The sequence below is a fragment of the Balaenoptera ricei genome, chromosome 19, assembly GCF_028023285.1.
Source record: "Balaenoptera ricei isolate mBalRic1 chromosome 19, mBalRic1.hap2, whole genome shotgun sequence".
NCBI classification, from domain to species: Eukaryota; Metazoa; Chordata; class Mammalia; order Artiodactyla; family Balaenopteridae; genus Balaenoptera; species Balaenoptera ricei.
In genome coordinates this window covers 34,763,542-34,788,906 of record NC_082657.1, presented here as the reverse complement: position 1 = coordinate 34,788,906, position 25,365 = coordinate 34,763,542, and the positions used below count along the sequence as shown (strand labels likewise).

The 25,365-nt window shown below is 50.8% G+C and overlaps 3 protein-coding genes and 1 long non-coding RNA gene across 14 annotated transcripts in view; 3 read left to right on the top strand and 1 right to left on the bottom strand.

Annotated features, from left to right (window-relative positions):
- The window catches only part of LOC132353060 (uncharacterized), a 73,292-nt gene that overhangs the window by 44,378 nt on the left and 3,549 nt on the right, over window positions 1-25,365 (bottom strand). For 9 of the 10 annotated variants that reach the window (XR_009498943.1, XR_009498942.1, XR_009498940.1 and 6 more), the window contains exons 2-5: window positions 10,616-10,757; window positions 9,023-9,142; window positions 7,149-7,277; window positions 1,395-1,487 (exon numbers count right to left, since the gene is read on the bottom strand). This is a non-coding gene — a long non-coding RNA (uncharacterized LOC132353060). Of the gene's footprint in view, window positions 1-1,394; window positions 1,488-7,148; window positions 7,278-9,022; window positions 9,143-10,615; window positions 10,758-21,611; window positions 21,766-25,365 lie in introns of all 10 variants that reach the window. The other variant, XR_009498944.1, reaches the window with a different exon arrangement.
- On the top strand, window positions 13,355-14,485 carry LOC132353055 (metallothionein-2). The gene is made up of 3 exons (XM_059903928.1): window positions 13,355-13,716; window positions 14,012-14,077; window positions 14,282-14,485. The coding sequence occupies exons 1-3, from the start codon at window positions 13,689-13,691 to the stop codon at window positions 14,371-14,373; spliced, it is 186 nt and encodes a 61-aa protein (XP_059759911.1). The 5' UTR covers window positions 13,355-13,688; the 3' UTR covers window positions 14,374-14,485.
- LOC132353056 (metallothionein-1E-like) lies at window positions 18,635-20,385 on the top strand. 2 transcript variants are annotated; one of them, XM_059903929.1, is made up of 4 exons: window positions 18,635-18,733; window positions 19,030-19,136; window positions 19,747-19,812; window positions 20,163-20,385. In XM_059903929.1, exons 2-4 carry the CDS (start codon window positions 19,109-19,111, stop codon window positions 20,252-20,254), a joined length of 186 nt encoding a protein of 61 aa, XP_059759912.1. In that variant the 5' UTR covers window positions 18,635-18,733; window positions 19,030-19,108; the 3' UTR covers window positions 20,255-20,385. The 2 variants fall into 2 exon arrangements, with proteins under 2 accessions (XP_059759912.1, XP_059759913.1); XM_059903930.1 differs by lacking the exon at window positions 18,635-18,733 and having other exon boundaries at window positions 18,840-19,136.
- Window positions 23,198-25,022, top strand: LOC132353057 (metallothionein-1E-like). Its single transcript, XM_059903931.1, has 3 exons — window positions 23,198-23,358; window positions 24,059-24,124; window positions 24,852-25,022. The coding sequence occupies exons 1-3, from the start codon at window positions 23,331-23,333 to the stop codon at window positions 24,941-24,943; spliced, it is 186 nt and encodes a 61-aa protein (XP_059759914.1). The 5' UTR covers window positions 23,198-23,330; the 3' UTR covers window positions 24,944-25,022.

The following is a 25,365-nucleotide window of genomic DNA, read 5'->3' as shown; positions in this document are numbered from 1 at the left end:
GAGCAAGGGAACCCCCCTCCTGCTGCAGCAGGAGCCCCAATAAAGCCTTGCCTGGGGACTTCCCTGGTGGCGCAGTGGATAAGACTCCGTGCTCCCAATGCAGGGGGCAGAGGTTCGATCCCTGGTCAGGGAACTAGATCCCACATCAAGGAACTAGATCCCACATGCATGCCGCAACTATGAGTTCTCATGCCACAACTAAGGAGCCCCCGAGCCGCAACTAAGACCCAGTGCAACCAAATAAACAAATATTAAAAAATAAATATAAAAATAAAAGCCTTGCCTGAATTTCTTGTCTGGCCTCTTACCAATTTCTATTGATTAAGGAGGCCAATAATCCTGGTCGGTAACAAAGGCAACAACTTGGGGCTTCCCTGGTGGCGCAGTGGTTAAGAATCCTCCTGCCAATGCAGGGGACACAGGTTTGATCCCTGGCCCGGGAAGATCCCACATGCCGCGGAGCAACTAAGCCCGTGCACCACAACTACTGAGCCCGCATGCCACAACTACTGAAGCCCACACGCCAAGAGCCCGTGCTCCACAACAAGAGAAGCCCGCACACCTCAACGAAGAGTAGCCCCCGCTCGCCACAACCAGAGAAAAGCCCGTGCATAGCAACAAAGACCCAACGCAGCCAAAAATAAAATAAATAAAATAAAATAAATTTTAAAAAGGCAACAACTTGACTTCAGAGCCATTCATTCATTCATTCATTCAATAAATATCTCCTGAATGTCTCCCTTGTACAGGACACTGTTCCAGGCACTTCATATGTCAGTGAACAAAAGAAATGATTCCTTATCGGATCACGGTGCTTAAATTCTAGCAGAGGGAGACAGCACATAAGCTTTACAAATAAGTAATTTACTTCATTAGAAGGTGTTAAATGCTATGAAAAAAGAAAAGATAGAGCAAAGTATGGGGGATCAGGAGTCCTGTGGGTTTGAGGTATGTGTTGCAATTTTAAACGGGGTGATCACGGTGGGCTTCATGGAGACAGCAAGATTTGAGCAACAGTTTAGAATAAAGAAAGAAGGGAATGAGCCATGTGGATATCTGGGGAAGGAGCTCATCACTGGCAGAGGGAGCATAGAATAAGTCTACATTGTGAGAATTAACAAGGGGTCAGAGGGAAATAAGGGTGGGGGTGATGGGGAGCCCTCTGGAGTGACACATCTACATGAAATGCTCTTCCGAGGTCACAGAAGCTGAGAACTGAAGGATGAGGGGCCTGGCCATGTGAAGAATTGGGGGGAGGGTGTTTCCGAAGGATGCTGTGGTTTTCAGATCTCTCAATACCCTGGCCACCCTTGGGTGTGGGGTGATATACAGAAACAGAACAGTGGGAGATATACATATACACAGAGAAAGAGAGATGTTAGGAATTGACTTACATCATTATGGAGGCTGCGAAGTCCCACAATCTGTCGCCTGCAAGCTGGAGACCCAGGAAAGCTGGTGGTGTAATTGAATCCGAGTCTGGAAGCCTGGGAACGGAAGAGCCAATGGTGTAAATCACAGTCCAAGTCCAAAGGCCGGAAAGCCAGGAGTCCGAGGGCAGGAGAAGATGGATGTCTCAGCTCAGGCAGAGAGCGAATTCACCCTTCCTCTGCCTTTTTGTTCTACTTGGACCCTCAGCAGATTGGATGATGTCCACGCACAATGGTAAGGGTGATCTTCTTTACTCAGTCTTCTGATTCAAGTGCTAATCTCTTTTGGAAATATCCTCACAGACGTGCTCAGAAGTAATGTTTAATCAGGTATCTGGGCATCCCTGAGCCTGGTCAGGTTGACACATAAAATTACCCATCACGGTGGGTGGGGGGAGGAGATTGTTCTCCCAGCTCAAGCCTCAATCCCGAGGAAATCTGAGAGGTCCGAGGGGAAATGGCGCGGAGGCAGCTTTGGCCGAGTGTGTTGGGATACACATCTCACCTGGCACTGAAAGTGCACGATAGTGAGGCCTTGAGTGGGGTCAAGGCTAGAGCCTAGGCCAGACAAGTCTGAGGCTGGAGTGTCCTCAGGCAAAACAAAAACAAACAAGCAAGAAATAAACAGCAGTGCTAGAGATGGTGAGCTCTGCGATCTGAAATTGCATGAAGCCACTGTTGAGAACCAACCCGGGCTTCACGTTAAATACCTTGGGATATAAGATTATATCGTCTCCTCTTTGGACTCTTCTTTCTTCCCTTTTTCCCTTCCTTCAACTTTACTGAAACTTAAAACTTGTGGGGCAACACATAGCAAACTTGCAAAAGCCTGGAGAAAGCTAGCTCAACCCCTTATTGGAGGCCACTTGGAAGGTAATATTTTCGGGGTGGGGAGTTTCCAACCAAAATTTTAAACTGCTTTGTCCAGCTCAGATTTAGAAGAGGCTCAGCTTTGCATGGGGGAGGTTCGGAGAAAGGTCCACTCTCTCCTAGTGAGTCTCAGTCTCCCCCACTCAGCATAACCAAAGCCTGGGGACTCACCAGACCCGCCTTCCTTGGGAAGCAGCCTTGGGACCACCTCCAAAGAGGGAGGGCTGCAAATCCTACACAGGCATTGACTCTTTAATCAAGAGAAATTGATAAGAGGCCAGATGAGAAATTCAGGCAAGCTTTTACTGGGGCTGGTGCTGCAGCACAAGGGAGTGAAAACGAGAAACAGGTGCCCTTGCTCGCTCTCCAAGGAGGGTGGGCTCGTTCCTTAAATGGGGTGAGGGTAGGGGCCGTTTGGTGGGTTGGGCCGGAGGGGTGGCTTAGGTGGTCTGCCCACTCCCACGGTGGTGCTGTGTGCAGAGATCATGCGCAGTACCCTGATTTTACTCTCGGCACTTAAGAAATGGCAGTTGGTTTGTGGCCCTTTTAAAGTATCCTGCTGTTCCCAATTGCCCCGACTGCGCATGCGTGGTTATTTTTCGTCTCACGGTTTCTTTTCTTTTTTAAATTTTTTGGCCACGCTGTGCGGCATGTAGGATCTTAGTTCCCCGACCAGGGATCCATCCTGTGCCTCCTGCACTGGAAGCGCAGAGTCTTAATCACTGGACAGCCAGGGAAGTCCCTCTTATAGTTTCTTTGTAAATGAAGAGACGTTTGTCCAGGTTCAAGCGCTAGCACTCTGGTAGAGAGTCCCAGGTCCCAGCCTATCTCAGTATCTCTTTTAAAAAAGTGGAAATTGGGACTTCCCTGGTGGTGCAGTGGTTAAGAATCCGCCTGCCAATGCTGGGGACACGGGTTCGAGCCCTGGTCCGGGAAGATCCCACATGCCACGGAGCAACTAAGCCCGTGCACCACTACTGAGCCTGCCCTCTAGAGCCCACGAGCCACGACTACTGAAGCACACACGCCACAACTACTGAAGCCCGCACGCCTAGAGCCTGTGCTCCGCAACAAGAGAAGCCACTGCAATGAGAAGCCCACGCACCACAACGAAGAATAAACCCCGCTCTCTGCAACTAGAGAAAGCCTGCGCGCAACGAAGACCCAACTCAGACAAAAATAAATAATAAATAAATTTATATTAAAAAAAAAGTGGAAATTGGGTGTGAGAGGTGATAAGATCCCTTTGGGAGGGCTTGTGGAGGAACTTCCATTCTTGGGAAGGCAATAGGTGTTCCAACCAAATGCCAGATGCTAACCTCTCCCACCTTCACCTTTCAAATATTTTATTGCAGGAGTCCTGGGATAATTGTTTTTTTTCACTGTCTCTAGATGAGCCTTGCCCCTGTGAAGCCCAATACAACCATGTGAAAGGTGCTTGCACTACAAGCAGGAAAAGTGAGGCTTCCCCATGGGGGTCGCCATGTGACTGCCCTGTCTGAAATGCCATTAGCAATCCTTTCTCCTGCTTCCTTAACCCTTGACCAGTTGTCTAATGCTGTCCTTTGTTCCTCTGTTTCCTAGGGACTAAGTGTCTTGATTTGCTGAGTGAGGACACAGACTTATTAGCAAAGGACATGAACTGCTCTGTGTCCAGCTTCTGTGGCTGCCGGCCACATCACTTCAATCTCTGCCTCTGTGGTCACGTCGCCTCCTCCTCTTCTATTCTCTGTGCATCTTCTAAGGATGCTCATCACTGGATTTAGGGCCTATCTGGATAATCCAGGATGATCTCACCTTCAGATCCTTAATTTTGGGCTTCCTTGGTGGCGCAGTGGTTGAGAATCTGCCTGCCAATGCAGGGGACACGGGTTCGAGGCCTGGTCTGGGAAGATCCCACATGCCGCGGAGCAACTAGACCCGTGAGCCACAACTACTGAGCCTGCGCGTCTGGAGCTTGTGCTCCACAACAAGAGAGGCCGCAATAGTGAGAGGCCCGTGCACCGCAATGAAGAGTGGTCCCCGCCTGCCGAAACTAGAAGAAGCCCTCGCACAGAAACTAAGACCCAACACAGCCAAACATAAATAAATAAATAAATAAACTCCAATCTCTTTAAAAAAAAAAAAAAATCCTTAATTTAATTACATCTGCCAAGTCCCCTTTTCCAAATAAGGTAATAGTCACAGATTCCAGGATTTGACATGGATAGCTCTTGAGGGGCCATTTTTCAGCCTACCACAAGTACAAGGGACTCAGAAACCCAGCACAAGGAACAGATAAAAGGAGATCCGCTTCCCTCTGAAGCTGAGATGCGGCCACCTAGCACCGCTACTCTTCCTCCGTCCCAAAACTCCCACTAGTCACCCCAGACCTGCCCTCTAGGCCTCCCAGAGCAGGTCTCTCCCGAAGCCAGTTTGCGAGGGCCCTTCCGGTGGTGTTGTCTCCCCATGAGACACACAGGGAACGGAGTCCTAAAGCAGCACGGTGGCTCAGCAGCCCACTTGGATGAGGAATCCTAGAATAAGGGATAAGGGGGGTGGAAGGGGTAAGAGGCAGGGAAGGGCTGGGGACTAACAAAGCCTTTTTCCCTCCCTCCGCTTTCAGAGGCGGGAAGTGCGCACTGTCTGCGGGTAGGCAGCTGCGGCGGTACACACGGGCGGGCAGGCGGGCGGGGCAGTGCCCCCTGCACACGGTGGGAAGTGGGTGGCTGCGCGCACCCGGCTGTGCGCGAGGCAGCGGGGGGTGGGGGTGGGGGCAGCGCCCGGCCGTGCACACGGCGGGGGAAGGGGGAACCGCTGCCGCAGTGCGCGCTTCCGCCCCGGCTGGTGCTCCCAGACGGAGAGAGGAGGCGCGCGCGCCTGAAGCGCTGTGCCTACGCGCCCCCGCCTGGGGCTATAAAAGCCTCGCCACCTGCTGCCACTAGTGCGTTCAATTGCCCGAGAAACCAACTCACCTCCTCCGGCGGCAGCTCCTCTCGACATGGATCCTGAGACCTGCCCCTGCCCTACTGGTGAGCCCCCGCCCCCATCCTGCGGCACAGCGCGCCCCTTTACTTGCAAAGAACCCCGTGCCCTACGCTTTTGCTCAAGGACATGTGGGGAAAGGGAGCCTTATTTCCCCCAAGGGGCCTGGCCCCACCCCGAGTTTTATCACTTTAACCCTTCCTGTGGCACCTCCCTCTCTAGGCGGCTCCTGCACCTGCGCTGACTCCTGCAAGTGTGAGGGATGCAAATGCACCTCCTGCAAGAAGAGTGAGTGTGGGGACCCCTCTGCCCTTCCCCTCCCCGCCGTGCTCCCCGGAGCACAAGGCCTGTCCACGTAATACAGAGCGACCCCTAGGCCCCCGGTTACATTGCTTTGACTCTTACTGTAACAGAACCACCCGGGAGGCCTTAAGACTCAGTTGCAGGGGCCCCTCCCTCAGTGATTGTTACCTTAGGCCCGCCCGTGGCAAGATGTTTTGTAAATTCCCGGAAGATTCTAATGGGCAGTTGGGATTGAGAACTGCTATCCTGGTCCAATTCCTCCCCTCAAAACCTCCAGTGCCTGGGGAGCCATTAGTGAGGCTGGGGGTTAGCTCTGGAGTTGGGGTCCCTTGGGCCATCTCGGGCCTTTGTGGATCCCCTCGATTTTACCTCCCCTGAATCTCCCCAAAGCAGTTGAACACGCAGGGGGAGAAGGAGGTGGGGGGAAGGCGCCCTTCTTCTTTGCGTGTTAGACTAGGCGTGGAGCACCCCACCCCACCCCCCAGCCATGAATCTCCTGGATCCCCTACACCTGTACCATCTCTGCTCCTGCAGGTTTATCCTTCAAGGCCATTTACCCTGGATGTTTTCTCCTCCAGACCTACAACTCCCCAGCGTGGGCCTAATCACCCCGCCCCCCGGGTCCTGTGCTCACAGAAGGGGCTGTGGGCTAGTTACTAGGTACCCCTCTCCCAGGGTAGCCCAGAGCGTAGCTGACACAACAGAGATGCTGAGTCAACCCAAGTGTGAGACCAGGAAGGGGGCAGTGACCTCTGGCACCCCTCCTTTTCCCCCTCCCTCTTGATGGGGACAGATGGGGAGGAGAGGCCATCAGACTGGGTGCCCCTATTTTATCTGCAGGCTGCTGCTCCTGCTGCCCCGCAGAGTGTGAGAAATGCGCCAAGGATTGTGTGTGTAAAGGCGGAGAGGGCACCGAAGCTGAGGAGAAGTGCAGCTGCTGCCAGTGAGGACGTGCCCCGTACGAAACGTGTGTAAATAGTGCTGGGTGGCCCAGCGCCACCTGTCCCCGTGGTGAGGCTCGGCAGTGTGTCCCCTTCCCCTGCTAGCCACTGGCAAGTGACAATAAATCCTATGAATGGCATAAACCAAGGACTGGTCTCTTCTTAAAGGGGAAGGACATGGAGGGTAGAAGGAGCCTCATCTGAGGGGACGGCTCAGTTGGAAGATAAAATCCTGAGATTGGCCACTGGTCTTTCTGGGACTCGGATGGAACTTCGGGGGGCTGAGGACATCCTCCCGCACCTTCATATGGCACTTGACCCTCTTGCCAAGTCAAGCTTAACTCTGGGGAAAGAGGGGAGACCAGACCCATATGGGTCTGTCTCTTTCTCCTGCCTCTCAGCCTCACTCTCTGCATCTGTACAATGGGGTAGAGGGAAGTTAAAAACAGCCCCCAGCCCCAAAGGCCCGCGGTTTCTGGAATTTTCTAGCTGCTCCTGCAAAGCTGCCTGTTTTCAGGGTCATTAGAGGAGAGGCCAGGAGGCCTGGGCCCTGCCTTGGCAAACCATCAGCTGCGTTTCCAAGGTCACCGCCCTGAGCAGCCTGTCTCCCCGAAACAGATTGTTCAGCTCCTTTTCAAACCTTCTCATTTGGCAGTTTGTGTCCAGCTCCTTCCTTCTTCAAGGGGAAGTAGGGTAATGAGTGCTTTAATCCACGGTAGTTGTGGTGCAGTCCTTGATAAAAGGGAACACGCAGATCTACCTGGGTTGACTGGAAAAGAAAAATAGGATTCTGGCAGAGAAGTTTCCCAGTTAAGACAACACAGTGCTGCAAACATGTCAGTTTTCCTCCAAGTTACTTTATCAGGACAGTCCATTCAAAAGCCCACCAGGATTTTGTTTTTTAACCTAACAGGCTGAGTTTCAAAAAACAGAGTGCCAGAAAAGCCAAGCCAGTTTTGGAAAGGAACAACAAAAAAGGCTTGTTCTAACTGCATACCAGTACTTGTTCTAAAGCTCTAGGAAGTGGTGTTGGCTCAGAATAGATCAGTTGGACAGAGAGGATAGTTCAAAAATAGACCCCAGTGCAGCTGCAAGTAAGAGACATGAAATCAGCAGTGAAAGGATACACTAGTTAGTGAAAAGTGCTGAAACAATGGGCTACCTCTTTGCATATCAGTTAAAAAATAATTTTCAATTGACTTAAACACCCAGGAGCGAAATCAAATCTGTAAAAGAATTTGGAAGAGGAAAATAGGAGAATGCTTATTACTTTGGGGTGGAGGTACCTCTTTTAACTAAGACACCAAAAAGATTGATAAATGTGAGATTATCTTGTACAAAGTTCTCTTAAGTACATTATCTTACTTGATCCTTACAACTCTAGAAGAATGGTATGATTATTAAACCCATTTTACAGATGGGGCAATAGGGCTTAGGGTAATCTGCATGCAGTCTACTGAGAGATAAACTGAGGCATATTAAAATTTTTAAGAGTTGATTTGAGCAAATATCTATTCAAATCGTGCAGCATGCAATGTAGCAGATAGAAAGGAGCTCAGAGGAGCTGCACAAAACGAAAGACTTTTATAGCTAGAAGGGAACAAGGAAGTCATAGCAGGCAAAAAAGCAGGTTGGTTATTGCAGTTACTTTCCTTCAGGGGATGGCAGGGGCCTCTCAGGCAGCTTACCTAAATAGTGCTGATCAGGTGATTCCTGATTGGTTAAAGATTTCAGGGAGAGCCGAAGTCCCTGGTGACATGGGGCTTAGCATAAGCAACTCCATTTTGAGCCTGCTGTCTTGTGCTTAACAGGTGACAAAGCTAGAATGTGGTAGAGCCAGGATATGAACCCAGGCTGTCTGACTAAAGTCTAGGCTCCTAAACCTAACCATGCTTGTCTTCTCTGTTTGTTTCTGGCTTGCCTTGTGTTACAAAAAGCATCAAAACAAAGCTAAATTACCTCACACCCATTAGGATAGTGTCTGTTCCTTTGGGCTGCTGTAACAAAATACCACAGATTGGGCGGCTTACAGACAACAGAAATTTATTTCTCACAGTTTGAGAGACTAGAAGCCTGAGTTTAGGGTGCCAGCATGGTTGGGTGAAGCCCCTTTTCTGGGTCAAAGACTTCTCATTGCATCCTCACATGGTGGAAAGGACTAAGGGCTCTGTGGGGTTTCTTTTATAAAAACACTAATCCCATTCATGAGAGCTCTACCCTCATGACCCCAAAGGACACAAATATTCAGACCGTAGCAGATGACCAGTATCAGGAAGACAAAAATAACAAAAAAACAGAAAATAAGTGTTGGCAAGGTTGTGGAGAAATTGGAATCTTTGTGCACTATTGGAGGAAATGTAAAATGGTGGTTCCTCCAAAAATTAAAAATAGAATTACCTTACGATCCAGCAATTCCACTTCTGGGTATATACCCAAAAGAAGTGAAAGCAGGGTCTTGAAGAGAAATTTGGAGGGTATTTTAACAGTAGTTACTCAAATTTAAAACGCACATACCTTCAACCCAGGAAGTTCACTGTCCCATCGTTGGTATCAACAGAAGCCTCAAAACAAGCTAAATATCCTTCAGGAGTGAAGTATAAAAATGGTCATAATGAACATCTGATAAAAACGCATCTGCAATGGAAAGACCACCACATCTTACCATTCAGTGGGGAAAAAAAACCAAGGTATATGTATAGTATAATGCTAATCACATTAAAAGGGAAATTTAAACTATATATGTATATATGTGTGTGTATATATGGGCAAGGGTGTCTTTCATGAGTGTGTGCATGATGGTGGTGACAGAGGTGCTCAGGGCGTCGGTGATTTGGAAGGAGATCTTGCAGAGGTAGGCTAGTTCATCACCTCCACGATGTTGATGATCTTCTCACAATAAATATATCTATTCTTTCTATCCCACCATCTAATGCCAGAATCCACCAGCCTCTGTTCCTATTGACATGGTGACAGGAAACTATCTCCCAAGGCGGTCCCTTCCAATCGTCACCAGCTCTAATTGCAAGAAAGGCCTTTCCCACCCAGAGCAGAATCTTTATTCCTGGTACTGCCCTTGGGACCACAGAGCACAAGTCTATTCTCTTCTTTTCAGCATGCCATAAACATGTAGGTGTGGCATCAGAAAGTCCTGGGTTCAAATCCCCACACTGCCACTTACAGCTGTGTGACCCTGAAAAGGCCATGTAACTCTTCAGTGCCTCATCTGTAAAATGGAGATACTAACAGCATCTGCCTTGTAGGACTGTGCCGAGGTCTAAGTGAAATAAACTCAGAATGTCCTGATGCATGGTACGTGCTCAATATTATGCCCCATGACTACTATGGCAGATGAGAGATAATTGCAAACATGTTGACTCCTTCCATCAAGACCTGGGGTCTTCATCCTTTCCCCTCAAATCTGGGCAGGCTCTGTGGCTTCTTGACCAATCAAAAGTGGTGAAAGTGACCTGTGCTAGTTTCAGGGCCCAGGGCTTAAGAGACTCACAGCTACCACTCCTGTCTCTTGGGACTCACCCTTGGCGCCCTGAGCCAAATGTAAGGAATCTAATTGCCCTGAGGCCACCATGCTGAAGAGGCCACAGGAGGGAGCTCTGGTCTTTAGTTCCAGCTGAGCTCAGCCCTCCAGCCACGCCTGCTAGGGTGCCAGACACGTGAGTGAAGCTGTCTTAGATCCTCCAGACCAGCCCATCCTCCAACTGAATGCCACCAAGTGACCTCAGACAGTGATACATGAAACAAAAGAATCACCCAAATGAGCGCTTCTCAAATTCCTGACCCACAAAACCAGGAGCGACAATAAACTGGTTGTTGTCTAAACTGCATTTTTGGGTGATTTTTTGCACGGCCATAGGAGCAACCACTGTCCACATATCCGAAGGTAACTGTTTTCTTGCAGATTGAACCTGCCCACCCCTCTCAGTTGTTGCTCACATGATGGGGTTTTGAGTCTTAGGACTATTGTGATCAACTGTCTTCTGGACTGTTGAAGCCCAATAATGAACACAGCCCTCAGGGTGGTCTGCCCAACTGTGCCAGTTAAGAATCTATCCAGAACGATTTAAACAAAAAAGGAAATTTTGGACTCACAGTGGCTTCAGGCTTGGCTGGATCCAGGTGCTCCAATGATATTGTCAGGCTCCATTTCCTTTATGATAAATTTATTCTCAGGCTCTTTCTCATGGAGACAAAGGCTCTAGAAACTCAGCTTCACACCCTTTCAGGTTGAAGTCTAGATGGAAAGAGTATCTGTCATTCTCCTAGCATTTCCAGGAGGCGTTCCATTGATTCTCTCTGGTTCATGGCTAGGTGACCCAATCAGAGCCAATCACTATGTACAGGAAGATGGAATTTCCTGGGAGCCCACGAATGGGGCCAACTCCATCCATCCATCTTAGCCCACGTGGACTAGGAGTAGGGAAGAGTGATTCTACAAAGGAAACCTAAGGGTACCGTCACAGGGTAAGGATGAATGGATGACTCAGCAGCAGAACTAAAAATATCCACATTCGCAGTTAAAAAGAGATGAAAAATCACCTCCCTCGTTCTGGATGGCATACTTCTATTAATGCAGACTAGGGCCACATCATTGCCTCATACTGATAACTCACACCAAATTTGCAGAGGGGTGTTTTTCCTCATCTTATGCTGCTTGGCTTCATTTTCCTCACTTCCTACCACATGAGGACTGCAGGCATTAGAAAGTCCTCCCTCTCCACCTCTGTCCCACAAGGCTTACCGGGGTACAGAGATGAGCAAAACTGGGCCTGGGCCGCCCTTCCCCTTTGCCGATTGGTCATCCCTCTCCTCTCAGAGTCAAAATGACTTAAGGGAGACAGCTTAGACCTGAAAACAAATTTTACTGCCAACACAGATGGCCCAAACCCAGGGCTTGATTCAATACTTTACAGGGCAAAAACAAGCATTATTGTCTCCTCATTGAGTTGGATTGTTTCCCCTGAGTGGACAAGTGACCATCTGATTTATAAGAAACCAGGAATTTTGCATATAACGTGAGTGCGTATGTAACAACAACAGCAGCAAAATCTGCCCACCATCCAAAGAGCAGCCCTTCCATGCTCTCGGTCCACGGGGCTGCCAGACACAGCGAGATTTCTGAGACTTTGGCTCTAAAATCAGAGCATGTTTGCATGTGACCCGCAAATTCTAGTACAATCTGATCATTTGACAAATGAGTAAACTGATGCTCAGGGGAGCCCTGGCCCATAACAGCCCCAAGGTCACTCAGCAAGTGGGTGGCAGAGTGACCATCAGAATTTAGTCCTTCTGACAGTTCAACTCTCCTGCCCTGCTTGGAGTTTCTGAGTGACCACACAGGTCCCAGAGTGGTGAAAAACAAGTTTTTTACTTTCATTTTGTAATCGGCCCTAATGCCGGGGGGCAGGGCTGGGAAGGGAGGACACATCAGGGGATTTACCCCTATTAATTGATTTGACAAATATTTATTAAGCGCCGACTGTAAACTTGGCCCTGGACTGAGGGCTGGAAGCACATTTCAGGGGCAGTGAGTGCTCTTGGTGTTTTCAGTGGCAGGTTGGTGTGGAGGGACAAAGATCCCAGAATCACACACTTTCCTGTGTATTACAGACATGGGAAGTGCCAGGAAGGAAAAGGACAAGCTGTTTACCAGCACATTCCACAGGCATCCTGACCTAGCACAGGGGTCAGGACGGGCTCCCAGGAGAAAGTGACGTCTGAGCCGAGCTGTGAAGACACTTCCACAGGACTTTACAGTAAATGCTGCGAGGACGGCCTGTCCTCTGCCCACCTCCTCACTAAACTCCCCACTGCAGCAACCAGCATTCCCTAAACCTGCCACGAACCTTCCGGTAACCTGCTCATCTGATGACACACTCTGGGCAATCCCAGGATAATGATCTAAGATCCATTTCACAGCAGTCAGACATGTACCAGCAGGGAAGCAAGATGTACCTCCCCAGAAGGGAATTTGGACCGCACTTCCACTCTTCCCCTCTGCATCCACTGGGGAAGAAAGTTCTTGTGAGGTTTTCCCCTCCAAATGTTCCATGGGAATGCCAACTTTCCATCCGGCTGCTTCTTCCACTGGCTGGAATACAACTCCTTCCTCTTCCCCTGCCTGGTGAAGACTTTCTCACCCTCAGGCCCAAGGCAATGGCCCACCTGACTGGCCCACCTCCTCCCAGGCTGGACTGGGTCTCCCCTCTGTTCCCCCTGCCTGTATCCTAGCCATGACCCTGGTATTACTTTTCCCCACACACCCATGAGGCTGCCCCCATGACTATGAGTTTCCTGAGTACAAGGCTTGTGGCTTCTTGATCCTTATTCTCCCCTGTTGGTGATGTCTACCCTTAGAGGGACTTCAGCATCTGCTGGGCCCACTGATTTGAACCAGGCTCTGCCACTCACTAGCTCTGTGACCTTGGGCAAGTTACTTAACTTCTCTGGGCCTCCATACTCTAAAATGGGAATGATGACTAGTCCTTACCTCACAGGGTTGTTAGAGGATTAAATGAGAGCTCGCACATAACACGCTTACACCTTCCCTATCACATGCTAAAGCACTCGATATACAGTATGTCATCAATAACCATCCCACGGGTTTAATATGATGCTACACAATTTTTAAGCCTTGACGGGTGCAAAGAGTTTTTTTTTTAATCTGTCCTGACTTCCCACCGGTTTTCCGCCGGAGCAGAATCCGCAAGACCCACTCTCTTAACTACTCAGGTTCAAGCACAGGGCACCGGATGCGGTGGGGAGGGTGGGGGTGGGGCGTGCTGGGGGAGGGGAAGGCGGTGGCGGGAACTGCGCACACAGCGAAGGGCAGGGGTCAGGGTGCTCCGCGCACAGCCCGGGGCAGCCCTGCACGCGGGGTCCGCGCTCTGCACCCGGCCCTCCCTCGCCGAGGCGCACGTGGGGCGGCTACTGAGAACTGGTGCCGGGTGGCCCGTGTGCACAGCTCTGGACGCCGCGCGGGCCGCCAGTGACTCAGCGCGGGGCGTGTGCAGGCTGCGCCCGCCCCGGAGGGCTTTTGCACTCGCCCGGCTCCTTCCCGCTATAAAGGCAGCCCACGGCGCCCTCCGCTCCAGCACATCCCCTCGACGTCCTTGCCATCCTTCGTGCCGCCGTCTCCGGACCCCAACCTCTGCTTCCTCTCGCCATGGATCCCAACTGCTCCTGCGTCGCGGGTAAGGAGATCTGGTTCGGGGTTGGGTGTCGATTGTAGAACTAGAGAAGCAATTTCTGACTCATCACTCACTTTCCGGGAACAAATTGCCCCTTTCGAAAGCGTTTTGGTGTACCCGCCTCTATTCTAAGTTAAACTAGGAGATCCCGTTTGACCGATAAGGAGATCAGAGTTCGTGGCTTGCCCAGGTTCCCACGAGTTGGTTGTGGAACTGGGACTCAAACTCGGGCTCCTAGCACCCATGCCCGCGTTCGAGTCTCCGGGAACCGTTTTTATATCGGCCGTTCTCTTTGCAGGTGGATCCTGCACGTGTGCCGGCTCCTGCAAATGCAAAGAGTGCAAATGCACCTCCTGCAAGAAGAGTAAGTGGAATTTTCTCTACATCTACCTCTAACGCGCCCACCCCCCCGCCACGCCCCCAGCCCTCTACACCACGGAAGGGAATTTAAATAGGGCAGTAGGTGCCCCATCCCTAGGGACGGTGGCGCCTCCACTGGAGAGGACGGGAAGCCTTATCAATCCTTTGTTCCAAGCGCTCATTTCTGCCGCCTCCTTCCCTTGCCCAGGCTGCTGCTCCTGCTGCCCCGTGGGCTGCGCCAAGTGTGCCCAGGGCTGCGTCTGCAAAGGGGCCTCGGACAAGTGCAGCTGCTGTGCCTGATGTCGCGGAGAGCCTGCCCCGGGTGTAAATAGAGCAATGTGTACAAACCTACATTCCTCTTTTTTTTTTGTCCTATAAAATACAAGAATGATAATAAAAGTGGTTGGCTTTATTCTGGCTGTTTTCCTTGACTTGACCAGGGCTGGGGTGAGGGACTGGGCTAGAAGTACAGAGACTTGGTTTCTGGACCAAAATGTTAGCCCTTAACAAACCCAGTGCCTTGTTCAAGCCACATTACCCCACTGGGCTTCATCTTCTGTAAAATGGAAGAGCCTTAGGCCAGATGCTATAAGGACACTGGGCACATACAGGGTCCCCTCTGTTTTCAAGTCAAGGGTTGGTGGCACAGAAACTTCTCATTCCAGAATTCTCATTCTCCATGGTTTCCCTGTTCAGCTTCGGTTCCTCGCTGGATTTTAGTCTTGAAAGTGACTAAAGGGGTGGAAAACTCCCTCACCTGCTTGAATCTAAATGGGGCTTCTAAAAAATCCCTGTGAAGGAACATTTCATTATAAAAATGCCATAGAACAATACAAAGCCCAATTTTTAGATTCCACACACGTAATTTCAATCAATATATGAAAAACAAACAAAATCAGAGATTTAAAAACGTCGCACACATGTTCATCAAAGGTGTCCATTGAGCACCGTTGCAATCTGTCCTTCCAAAATCCAGCCCTTGGCTACTTGAAAGCAGCAAAATAACTAGGGATGTGGAGGGAATTACACAGTCATTTCCCATGAAGAGGGTGTGTGCCTGAGAATTGGTTCCAGATGGACTATTTCATGTCTGCCCGTGCTGGGTGATGGCAGATTCTGCAGTTTGGAGGGTGTGGTGGTGTTTATTAGGCAGGAGTGAGGCGCCCTGTGACTTGTAATTAATGCCAACAGTTAGTCCCCCTGGCTATTTGTGGAGGGAATGGCTATTTGATGTAAAATAAAAGAAAGACAAGTCACGTGGCCCAAGAGTCAAGACCATGCTTGCCCACAGGTGCCCTGTGTGAAGAGGGGATTTCAGAAACCAGCCTGTGCTGAGTGCGTGGGCGTCTCAGTTCACAGCCTGTTTCGCCACAGGTGGTATGGCCTGGGCATGTTACTCAACATCTGAGTCTCTATTTTCCCATTTGTGAAAAAGAGATTATATCTCTATGTGGGGATTAAATGATAGTGTCCTGGCTTAATAAACAGTGGCCATTATGATCATTATGTCCACACTGACATTCGTGGAGAGAGAATCCTTTTAGCTCCCAACAAGCTCTTGGGGAAAAGCTCATTGGTGTAGAAGCATTATTCTGGGTTGGAGGTTAAGGATGGGATTGGAAATTTGCTGATCCGGTGCCAAAGGGAGTATGGATGACCTCCAAAGAGACCCCCAGGACAAGATGCTGCCACAGCATTTGGACAGACTCAGAAGCCATTCCCATGCTTCATGTCGTTTGATCTGCACAGGAACCAGTGAGAGAGTGAATGTGCAGGGGTTGGAGTGATTGTGCTGATTCCAGAGAGGTTAAGCAACCTGCCCAAGGTCACACAGCTCAGAGGTCTGAACCTACACTACAGCTGACCTCACCCCCTGGCCACAGCTGGCAGATAATGATGTCACTGAATGCTAAATCCTGCCTCTCACTATTCAGAGTTAGAAGGACCTTTCGAAATGGACAGATTGTGCTCCTGGCTTGACACATGGGAAACTGAATTCCAGAGAGGTCACAGAACTATACAGACTGCCTGCTCAGTGCTCTTCCCATTGCTGCCTCTGTGTCAGCTTTCAACATCCTCACCTGTCATATGAAGTCCTGGTGTAAGATCGTGGGTGAGGGCATGATGCTGCAGTCAGCCTGCATGAGTGCCTATCTCACCTGCGTCACTTATAGTCACAGGATATAATCTCTCTGTGGCTCAGTCTCCTCCACTTTTAAAGGGGCAAAATAAAAGCATATGATTCAGAAGATTAAAGAACTAGTACATGTAAAGAACTTAGTATGGTGCTTGACACGTGGTGAGTGGTCTATAACGTTAGCCATTTATTATTATTATTATTAAACATAGGGGGTATTTATGTATCTCTAGACACAGAAGCAGTGGTGGTGTGCCTAGCTGTGTGTCCTGTGTTGTCCTCAACTGATCAGCACTGGGGATTTATAACCCTGAGCACAACAGTCTGTGCCCTTTGCTACCACTTGCACCAGTATTTTACTTAACATTTTTCCTTTAATGATTTATATGTTTTAAAATATATTTGTATTAGCATTCTCCAGAGAAACAGAACCAGCAGGGTGTAGGTAGGTACGTAGATAGAGAGATAGATAAAGAGAGAGGGAGAGAGAGATTTATTTTAAGAAATTGGCTCATGCAACTGTGGAAGCTGGCACGACTGAAATTTATAGGGCTAGCCAGCAGCCTGGAAATTCCAGTAGGAGTTGATGTTGGTTGCAATCTTGAGTCTAAAGGCCGTCTGGAGGCCCAATTCCCTCCTCTTCAAGAGACCTCAGTTTTTCTCTAAGGCCTTCACTGACTGGATGAAGCCTTCCACATTATGAAGGGTAATCTGCTTTTCTCAGTCTACTGATTTAAATGTTAATCACATCTGAAAAATACCTTCACAGCAACATCAGGCTAGTGTGTGACCAAGGATTGGGCATGACAGCCTAAAACACGTTGGTACATAAAACTAACCGTTATAGACCACCACTTATCAAACTAGCACCCACACAACTTCGTAAACCGTACTTAATCTCCCAACAAAGACAATAACAAGGTCATACTTCTGCCTAACATGACACAACTATCCTACCTACAACTGAAAACGTATAACACTGTCCCCAAAGGAGGACGCAAACTCCTTGGGTGATGGTCACTTTTGTACTTGATATCACGTAACAAATAGTGTGACGTTAACAATACGTAAATACTACAATGTAAAGTCAATACATTCTATGTTATATGAGAAGGGGATAAAAGAGGGAAGAAAACAAAGATATTTGCCGTATATATAAAAACATATTTATAACAAAATAATGAAGAAGTACTCCTAACACTTACAGTTGTCATTTCTGTTTCTGGAACTGGTCATGTGGTCACAGCTGACATTTATAAACATCTTCGTATACTACCTATTCTGTATTCCCTTTGCTCCCTGCATGCACCTCAGTTGGTCATGGTTCCTTAGGATGCTGGGGTGACCCAAACCTTCATTTTTGAAGGGTCTGAGCCTTTATCAGTCCTGCCTTGATTGGCTTGTTATAGTAGTTTTTCACTGACTTTAATCACAGGGCAGGGTAGTACTAAGAGATGCCCTAAGGGATCTCCTCTATTCCACAGGCTTTTTTACAGCCATTGCAGAGTCTCAACCAATAAGCCTAGAGTAGTTGCTACTTCTTGCAACTAGCTCCGAGCAGCATAATATCATCAGTGTACTGGACCAGTATGATGTCTTGCAGAAGGAAAAGGCAATCTAGGTCCTTGAAAACAAAATCATGACATGGGCCTGAAGAGCTGATAAGCTTGAGGCTTATCTCTGTTTAAAAGATTTCAAGCAGTACACTGATGTTGAAGATACATCAAAGGAAAACTCTGGGCCAAAGGAAAACTTTATCTTTGAACTTCTTCCCTTGGGAAGCTGACTGGATTCAGATCCAGTGGCACTACTTCCCAGCTCTGTGACCCTGGGCAAGTTATTTAACATCCTTGTGACTTACCTTTCCCACCAGCCAAATGGGCTCATAAATAACAGTATTCCTCTTTTTGAGTCATTGTGAGGGTTGAAAGATCAAAAAATGATTAACCAGGTGGGACACACACACAATGCTGTCTAATGGTCAGTAATATTGAAAGGGAAACAATTATTTTTCTTGATATGCAGATGCTAGATCTGCCTGTCACCTAAAATGATCCCTCCCCTGGAGGCATCCCACTTTCTGAACAACTTTCCTGGAGTGAGGTGGGCTGGCTAGGCTGTGGAGAGTCTCTGGAGAGTTTTGTGCAAAGGATCCAGACAAATGTGCCCATACATCCCTTCAAACTTTTAGAGAGTGGAGGAAGGATGGAGCAGACAGAGGCCAGCGTCCGCCTTGAAACTGAGACAGAAAAATAGGGCCTAAGTCCCTCTGGGCACAGGGAAAGGAAAAGTACTGGGAGGCAAACGTCACATCCGCCGCTGGGACGCTGCACACAACTCCCTCGGCTTTTTCCACCGCCCCCTTCAAGCCAGGGACGTGAGCACAGGCCGGGGGTGGGGGGAGGAGGCCGGGGGTGGGGGGGCACACGGGCTCCGGAAAGGACGAACTTGAGTCCAAAGGCAATGGGGCCTGGGGTGGCAAAGAGAGGGGGAACTGGGTTCCTGGAAGATCCCGGAACAAAGGTGACTGCCTACCTTGGGAAAATTGGGAAGGGGAAGGCAGGGAAGCTGGGACGCCGAGAGCCCCCCAGCACACCGTCCCTCCGCGAGTTCTAGCGCCAAAGGGGCGGCCGCAGCGCTGCACACCGACCCAATCCTTGCTCACGGAACGCTGCGCTCGGCCCGGCCAGCTGCGCACAGCCGGAACGGGCGCCGCCGGCTGAACAGGCGCAGATCCGCGCGCCGCGTGCAAGGCGGGGGCGGGGCCTCTGCGCCCGGGCCGCTTCCTCTGGGTATAAACTGAACCCGCCGGCTCCTAGGTTCCAACACGCCCCCAACCGGCCCAAGACCCTGTTTTTCGCCACTTGCTTTGGACCTCCCGCCTCACCTCGCCTCCAAATGGACCCCAACTGCTCCTGCTCCACTGGTAAGGGACTTCTGGCTCTGGAACATTGGATGCCCCTTCCCCAATACCAAGAAGCATCCCTGGGTTTGGAGGAGGAGGAATATTTTGAGCTTGAGCTGAAGTGGGCTTCTGTAGTTAACCCGGCACGTGCTTTCTCCCTGGTCAAGCGCCTTCATGCCCCATTAGAGCGTTTCCATCCAACTGGGGCTTCCATTTTAGAGGTGAGAGGCCTGAGGCTCAAGGCTGTTCTGCACCACACCATCCAGGTGTCAGGGGACTTCTGGGTCGGCCGCAGTGCTCTGTCCAGGCCTCTGCATTCCCTGTGCTGGGTGCGAGGGGACATTGCCTCTTCTGGGCTCAGACAGAAGGTCCTGGCCACCAGACCCAGGCATCCTGAATGGGCTCTGGAGCCTGGGACCATACCTGTGGGGTAAATACAAGGCAGTACACAGCCCTTTGCATAGAAGGGCAGAGAAGGAGGGGTGAGACTTCTGTCTGTTCTATGCTGGACGGGAGTTCCTAGCACTGGGCCCTGCACCCAGGAAGAGGTTGCAGGGAGGGATTGCTGACCATCTGCTGTACCTCCGGCATCCCCCTCCCTGCTCACCGCGGGCCTTTCCCTTCCTGGCAGGCGGCTCCTGCAGCTGCGCTGGCTCCTGCACCTGCAAAGCCTGCAGATGCACCTCCTGCAAGAAGAGTGAGTGTGGGGCTTTCTTGGGAAACTGGGGGCTGCAGCTAGGGTGAGGGAGGGAACCCAGAGCGGGCTCTGAGTGTATGGCTCTGGGGCGGGGGCTGGTCTTCCTTTGCCCTTCGGCACCTGTCACTGCTGCTTCTCACTTTCTGCCCTGTCCTGGGCTTAGATGGGGCAGGGCAGCCATTTCCTAGTGGAAGCCAAACCCCAAGGTCCTCCCAACTGTCTTGGAACAGAGCATGTTTTTCTGTACTCAGGGTCCTTTGGATCTGAGGGCTTGTGGCAGGGCTGCCGTTGGGCAAGGAGGAGCCTGGGAAAGTCATCGCTGACATCTGCTTTCCCCCATCTCTCCCCAGGCTGCTGCTCCTGCTGCCCCGTGGGCTGCGCCAAGTGTGCCCAGGGCTGCGTCTGCAAAGGGGCCTCGGACAAGTGCAGCTGCTGTGCCTGATGTCGCAGAGAGCCTGCCCCGGTGTCAATGGAGGAACAAGGGCCGACCTGCGTTTTTATACAACTCTGACTTGATTGCTACATTCCCTTTCCTCTGAAATATGTAAGTGGTAATAAAAGTTGTTGACACTATTCTGACTCGGCTTTCTTTTCTGTGCATTGGGAATAAGGGCTTTTGTGCCATCCAGGGCTGGTGTAGGAGATTGGATGAGAAGTGCAGAGACTTGGCTACTGGAACAAAATGTGAGTCCCTAACAAACTGAGTGCCTAAGACAAGACACACTCCCTCACTGGGTTCATCTTCCGTAAAATGGAAGAGCATTAGACCAGATGCTCTAAGGGTGTTGAGCAGATACAAGGTCCCCTCCATTCTCATGTCAAGGGTTGGTGGCATGGCAAGGGTTGGTGACTTCTCAATGCCTCATTTTTCATCCTCTGATTTCCCTGGCTAACTTCACTTCCTCATAGATTTTAGGCTTGATAGACTCTAAAGAAGTTGGAATCACACCTCCAGTTACCTGAATCCCTACCTGGAAGCCTCAAACTCCCTGCACTGAAAGACGTGTGAATTTTCTAGCTGTGGTTTTTATTTTCTAACTTCACAAACCTAAACTTTGGTAAAATAAAATTAAGTGAATTACTAAGAAAAATTTAAAAGGACACAAAATACAAAACCCAATTTTTGATTCAATAAATTTGAATAAATATATGAAGAACAGAGTAATACAGGAAAAATTTAAAAAGTAAAAACATGTTTGTTCACTTGAAACTAACACAATATTGTAAATCAACTATACTTCAATTATTAAAAAAAACCACGTGTTCATCAAAGGAGTATGTTGAACACTGAAAACACTTTCAAATGCCCCACTGTGTGGACCACCCCCACCTGGAGTAGCTCTTCCCCCCATCCCCACAGGGAACATCGGTCTTGGCTGGCCCAGTGCCAGTGACAGGACACCTGCTACCCCTGAGAGCTCCCTGCAGTGAGTTGGCTCTGAATCTTTGGAAGTTCCTTTAGGTCAGGCTGAACTCTGCCTTCAAAATCCAGCCCTTGGCTACTTGAAACCAGCAAAGTGACTAGGAATTTGCAGGTAATGCCCAGACATTTCCCAACAAGAGGGAGAGTACCTGGAAATTGGTTCCAGATGAAGGACTTCATGTCTGCCTGTGCAGGGTAGCGTCAGATTCTGCATTTACAAAGTTGTGGTATTTATTAGGAAGGAGTGAGGCGCTGAGTGACTTGTAAATAATGGCAATAGCTAGTCCTCCTGACAACTTTTGGAGGGATTTGCTATTTGATGTAAAGTCAAAGAGAAAGACGAGTCACGTGGCCCAAGTGTCAGAACCACACTTACCCTCAGGTGTCCTGTGTGAAGAGGGGATTTCAGGAGCCAGTCTGTGCTGGGTGCATGGGTGCTGGTGTCAGGCAGTCTTGGTTCACAGACCACAGTGGCACTTATCAGCCGCGTAGCCTAAATGAGTCGCTCAACCTCTCTAAGTCTCCATTTCCTATAAAAAGGAGATTATATCCCTATGTGGTATTGAGAGTGGCCTAGCTCCTCACTAGGGCTTAATAAACAGTGTCTATTATGATGCTTCTGTTCACAGTGACTTTACTGGGACAGAATCTTGTTGAATTCCAACAAGCTCTTGGGGAAAGGCTCATGGTTTTGCAAGCTTTAACCTCCAGGCTGGAGGTTAAAGTTTGATTGCAAATTTACTGATCCATTGGTAGGGGAAGTGTGTATGCCCTGCAATAGCCCCCCTAGGATAAGATGCTGCCACACCATTTGGAGAAACGCAAAATCAATGCCCACCCTTCATATCACTTGATCTACACTGAACCAGTAACAGAGTGAAATTGCAGGGGCTGGAATGATTGTGCCAGCTACCCAGAGTTTAAGCAACCTGCCTAAGGGCACACAGATCATATTCAGAGGTCTGAACCTATAGCAAGGCTGTCTCACCTCCTTGCCAAAGGTCGCTGATTATGAGGTCACTGAATGCTGAGTCCTGCCTATCATTATTCAGAGCTGGAAGCCTCCTTTGAGACAGTCTAGTTGTGCTTCTGGCTGGAGAGATGGGAGACTGAAGCCCAGAGAGGTCACAGAGCTATGCAGAGGGATCTGACTGCCAGCTCAGTGCTCTTCCCACTGCTGAATACTGAAAGGGAAATAACCACTTTTCATGCTTTGTTATTTAATGCCAGGTCTGCCCATCACTTATAATGATCCCTTCCATGGGGTGGGATCTCATGCTTTGGGAACCTCCATCCTGGAGCAGGGTGGACTGGCTAGGATCAGGAAAACCCCTGGCAAGTTTAGGCCAGGAGCACCGGGACAAATGTGCCCATCCATCCATTCAGTAGTGGAGAACAGAAGGAAGGATGGGAGGCAGAGGCCTGAGTTGGTCGCGGTGCTCTTACGGAGAAACGTTAGAGAAACGCTGCCTAAGGACCATCGTGGGGACCAAGACAGGAAATGGTGGGGGAAGAGGGAGTCGGAGGATTGGTGGTGAAGCTCACATCCACCACCGGTCTCTGCACACAACTCCCAGGATCCAGCCATTCCTGGGACGTGAGCGTGACACTAGGGTTGCACACGGGCTCCGGAAAGGGTGAACGTGAAGACAACAGCGCGGGGGGCGGGGGTGGGGAAGACGGCGAGGACACAGAGGCTGGGTTGCTGGAAAATCCGGGAACAAGGTGACTGCCGCCCTCGGGAAAATCGGGAGGGGCGGACAGGGAGGCTAGGACACCGCGTACCTCCTGGCAAACAGTCCCTCCCCGCGAGCAGGCACCAAACACGGCTCTCCGTGGGCAGAGCGGACCCATGTGCACTGGGAGAATCGTGCGCTCGGCCCCGGGCGTTGCTCACAGCCCGGCCCTGGGCGCTGCGGGCGGGGCAGGCGGAGATCCGCGGGGCGGGTGCAAGGAGGGGGTGGGACCTCTGCGCCCGGGCCGCCTCCTCTGGGTACAAACACTGCAAGCAGGCTCCTAGGCTCGACACGCCTCCCACCAGCTCAGGTGCCTCTTGGCCGCTTGCTTTCGACCTCCGGCCTCACCTTAGCTACAAATGGACCCCAACTGCTCCTGCTCCACTGGTAAGGAACCCCTGGCTCTGGGGCTTGGATGCCCGCTTCTCGGGCACAGGACAGAGTCCCTGGGGTTAGGTGAGGAAGAATTTGAGCACAAGTGGACGCCCGCGGTTCACCCAGTGCTTTCTTCCTAGCCAGGGTAGCGACAGCACTTTTTAAATCAATTTTTTTTTTTTTTTTTTGCCGAACCACTCGGCTTGTGGGAGCTTAGTTCCCTGACCAGGGACTGAACCCAGACACTAGGAAGTGAGAGCGCAGACCCCTAAACACTAGACAGCCAGAGATTTCTAGCCTCTATTTATGAATGGAGACTACAGAGGCTCAAGACTGTCTTTGTTAAGGTCACCGAGCAGGTCAGGGGATTGCTAGACCCAGTGCTTGAAGGAGGCCTCGGAGCTGCCAGGACTTGATGGGAGGAGGGGACATTGCCTCTTTCGGGTTCAGGCCATGGGCCCTGGCCCCCAGCCCCAGTCAGCCTGGGCTGGGTCTGGAGCCTGGGACCTTCCCTGTGGAGTCCATCAGGAGGGGACCTACTCTCCTTGGACCAGAAGAGAGGAGCTGGGGCTTCTCTATCCGCCTGAGCGGACACGAGCTCCCAGGGCTGGGTCCTGACAGAGGAGGAGGGCTCAGGGAGGCATTGCTGACCGTCTGCTCTAGCTCCTGCATCCCTCTCCCTGCTCACCGCGGGCCTTTCCCTTCCTGGCAGGCGGCTCCTGCAGCTGCGCTGGCTCCTGCACCTGCAAAGCCTGCAGATGCACCTCCTGCAAGAAGAGTGAGTGTGCGGGGCCTTCTCTGGGAATGCGGGGTCTGGGCTGAGTGCGAGCAGGGAGCCCAGAGCTCAGCAGGCAGGAGCAGGACAGTGACCAAACTTCCCGGTAACCCCCACCACCACCACCCCCCCCCCCTCACCAGGAAGGGATTCACAATCAGAGCTGGAATCACCTTCCAGATGACCGAGACCCAGGCGCGCACTAGAGAACAGGGAGACTGAGGCCCAGACGGGTCATTAACAAACAACCTCAGACCTGTCAGTAGAACTAGTCCTCCTGCCTCCTGAGTCACGCTTCTGAATCCTCTCAGGGACTGAAGCACTTTAGGGACATGAACTAGTGACCGTGTGTGGTTTCTCGGACCTGGGGCAGCCCCTTCCTGTCGAAGCAGCCCAGAGCGTCCCTATCCCGAGCGGGAGCTGCTCTGTCAGGGCTTTGCCTCCACTTTGATCCTCAGGACTTTGCTCACATCACTGACGGTGCTGGGCGCTGGCTTTCTCTTGTCCCCGGAGGCCCTGCTCACTGTCTCTCCAAGGCTCTGTGCCCTGTCCTGGGCACAGATGGGGCAGGCAACCTGAACCTAGTGTCTGAGAGCAATGATCTCAGGGCAGAGGACACCATCCTAAACTCAGGGTCTGGGCCTGAGGGCAGCTGGGGCCAGGCCTGCTGCTGGGAAGGGTGGCTCCGGACAACGCGTGGTCCGACCGCACGCTGCCCTCGCTTCCCCAGGCTGCTGCTCCTGCTGCCCCGTGGGCTGCGCCAAGTGTGCCCAGGGCTGCGTCTGCAAAGGGGCCTCGGACAAGTGCAGCTGCTGTGCCTGATGTCGCGGAGAGCCTGCCCCGGGTGTCAACAGAGCAACCAGGACGAACCTGCATTTTACCGTTTTTCATACAACCGGACCTGACGCTACATTCCTTTTTCTATGAAATATGTGAGCTGTAATAAAAGTTGTTGACTTCATTCTGGCTCTGTCTTCCTTTGTCTGTCTTGGACAAAGAGACTCCGTGCCCATCAGGGCTGGCGTGGGGAACTGGGCTGGAAGTGCAGAGACCTCGGCTCTGGACCAAAGAGGACCCTCCCCCACCCCCCAAAACACACACACACACACGGAGCGTCTTAGCCGCTTAGGTTAATGTGAGCTTCAGTTTCTCAGCTCCAAAGGAAAGCCTCGCCCAGAAGACACAGGGCATCGGACACACAGAGGACGCACTCCCTCTATTCCCCTTAGGAGTATGGATTGCAG

Excerpts from the sequence above, each read along its gene's own strand:
- LOC132353056 (XM_059903929.1), top strand. The coding sequence starts at position 19,109 with ATGGACCCCAACTGCTCCTGCTCCACTG. Across the intron at positions 19,137-19,746 it reads CAACTGCTCCTGCTCCACTG|GCGGCTCCTGCAGCTGCGCT; the intron begins GTAAGGGACTTC and ends CCTTCCTGGCAG. Across the intron at positions 19,813-20,162 it reads ATGCACCTCCTGCAAGAAGA|GCTGCTGCTCCTGCTGCCCC; the intron begins GTGAGTGTGGGG and ends ATCTCTCCCCAG.
- LOC132353057 (XM_059903931.1), top strand. The coding sequence starts at position 23,331 with ATGGACCCCAACTGCTCCTGCTCCACTG. Across the intron at positions 23,359-24,058 it reads CAACTGCTCCTGCTCCACTG|GCGGCTCCTGCAGCTGCGCT; the intron begins GTAAGGAACCCC and ends CCTTCCTGGCAG. Across the intron at positions 24,125-24,851 it reads ATGCACCTCCTGCAAGAAGA|GCTGCTGCTCCTGCTGCCCC; the intron begins GTGAGTGTGCGG and ends TCGCTTCCCCAG.
- LOC132353055 (XM_059903928.1), top strand. The coding sequence starts at position 13,689 with ATGGATCCCAACTGCTCCTGCGTCGCGG. Across the intron at positions 13,717-14,011 it reads CAACTGCTCCTGCGTCGCGG|GTGGATCCTGCACGTGTGCC; the intron begins GTAAGGAGATCT and ends TTCTCTTTGCAG. Across the intron at positions 14,078-14,281 it reads ATGCACCTCCTGCAAGAAGA|GCTGCTGCTCCTGCTGCCCC; the intron begins GTAAGTGGAATT and ends TCCCTTGCCCAG.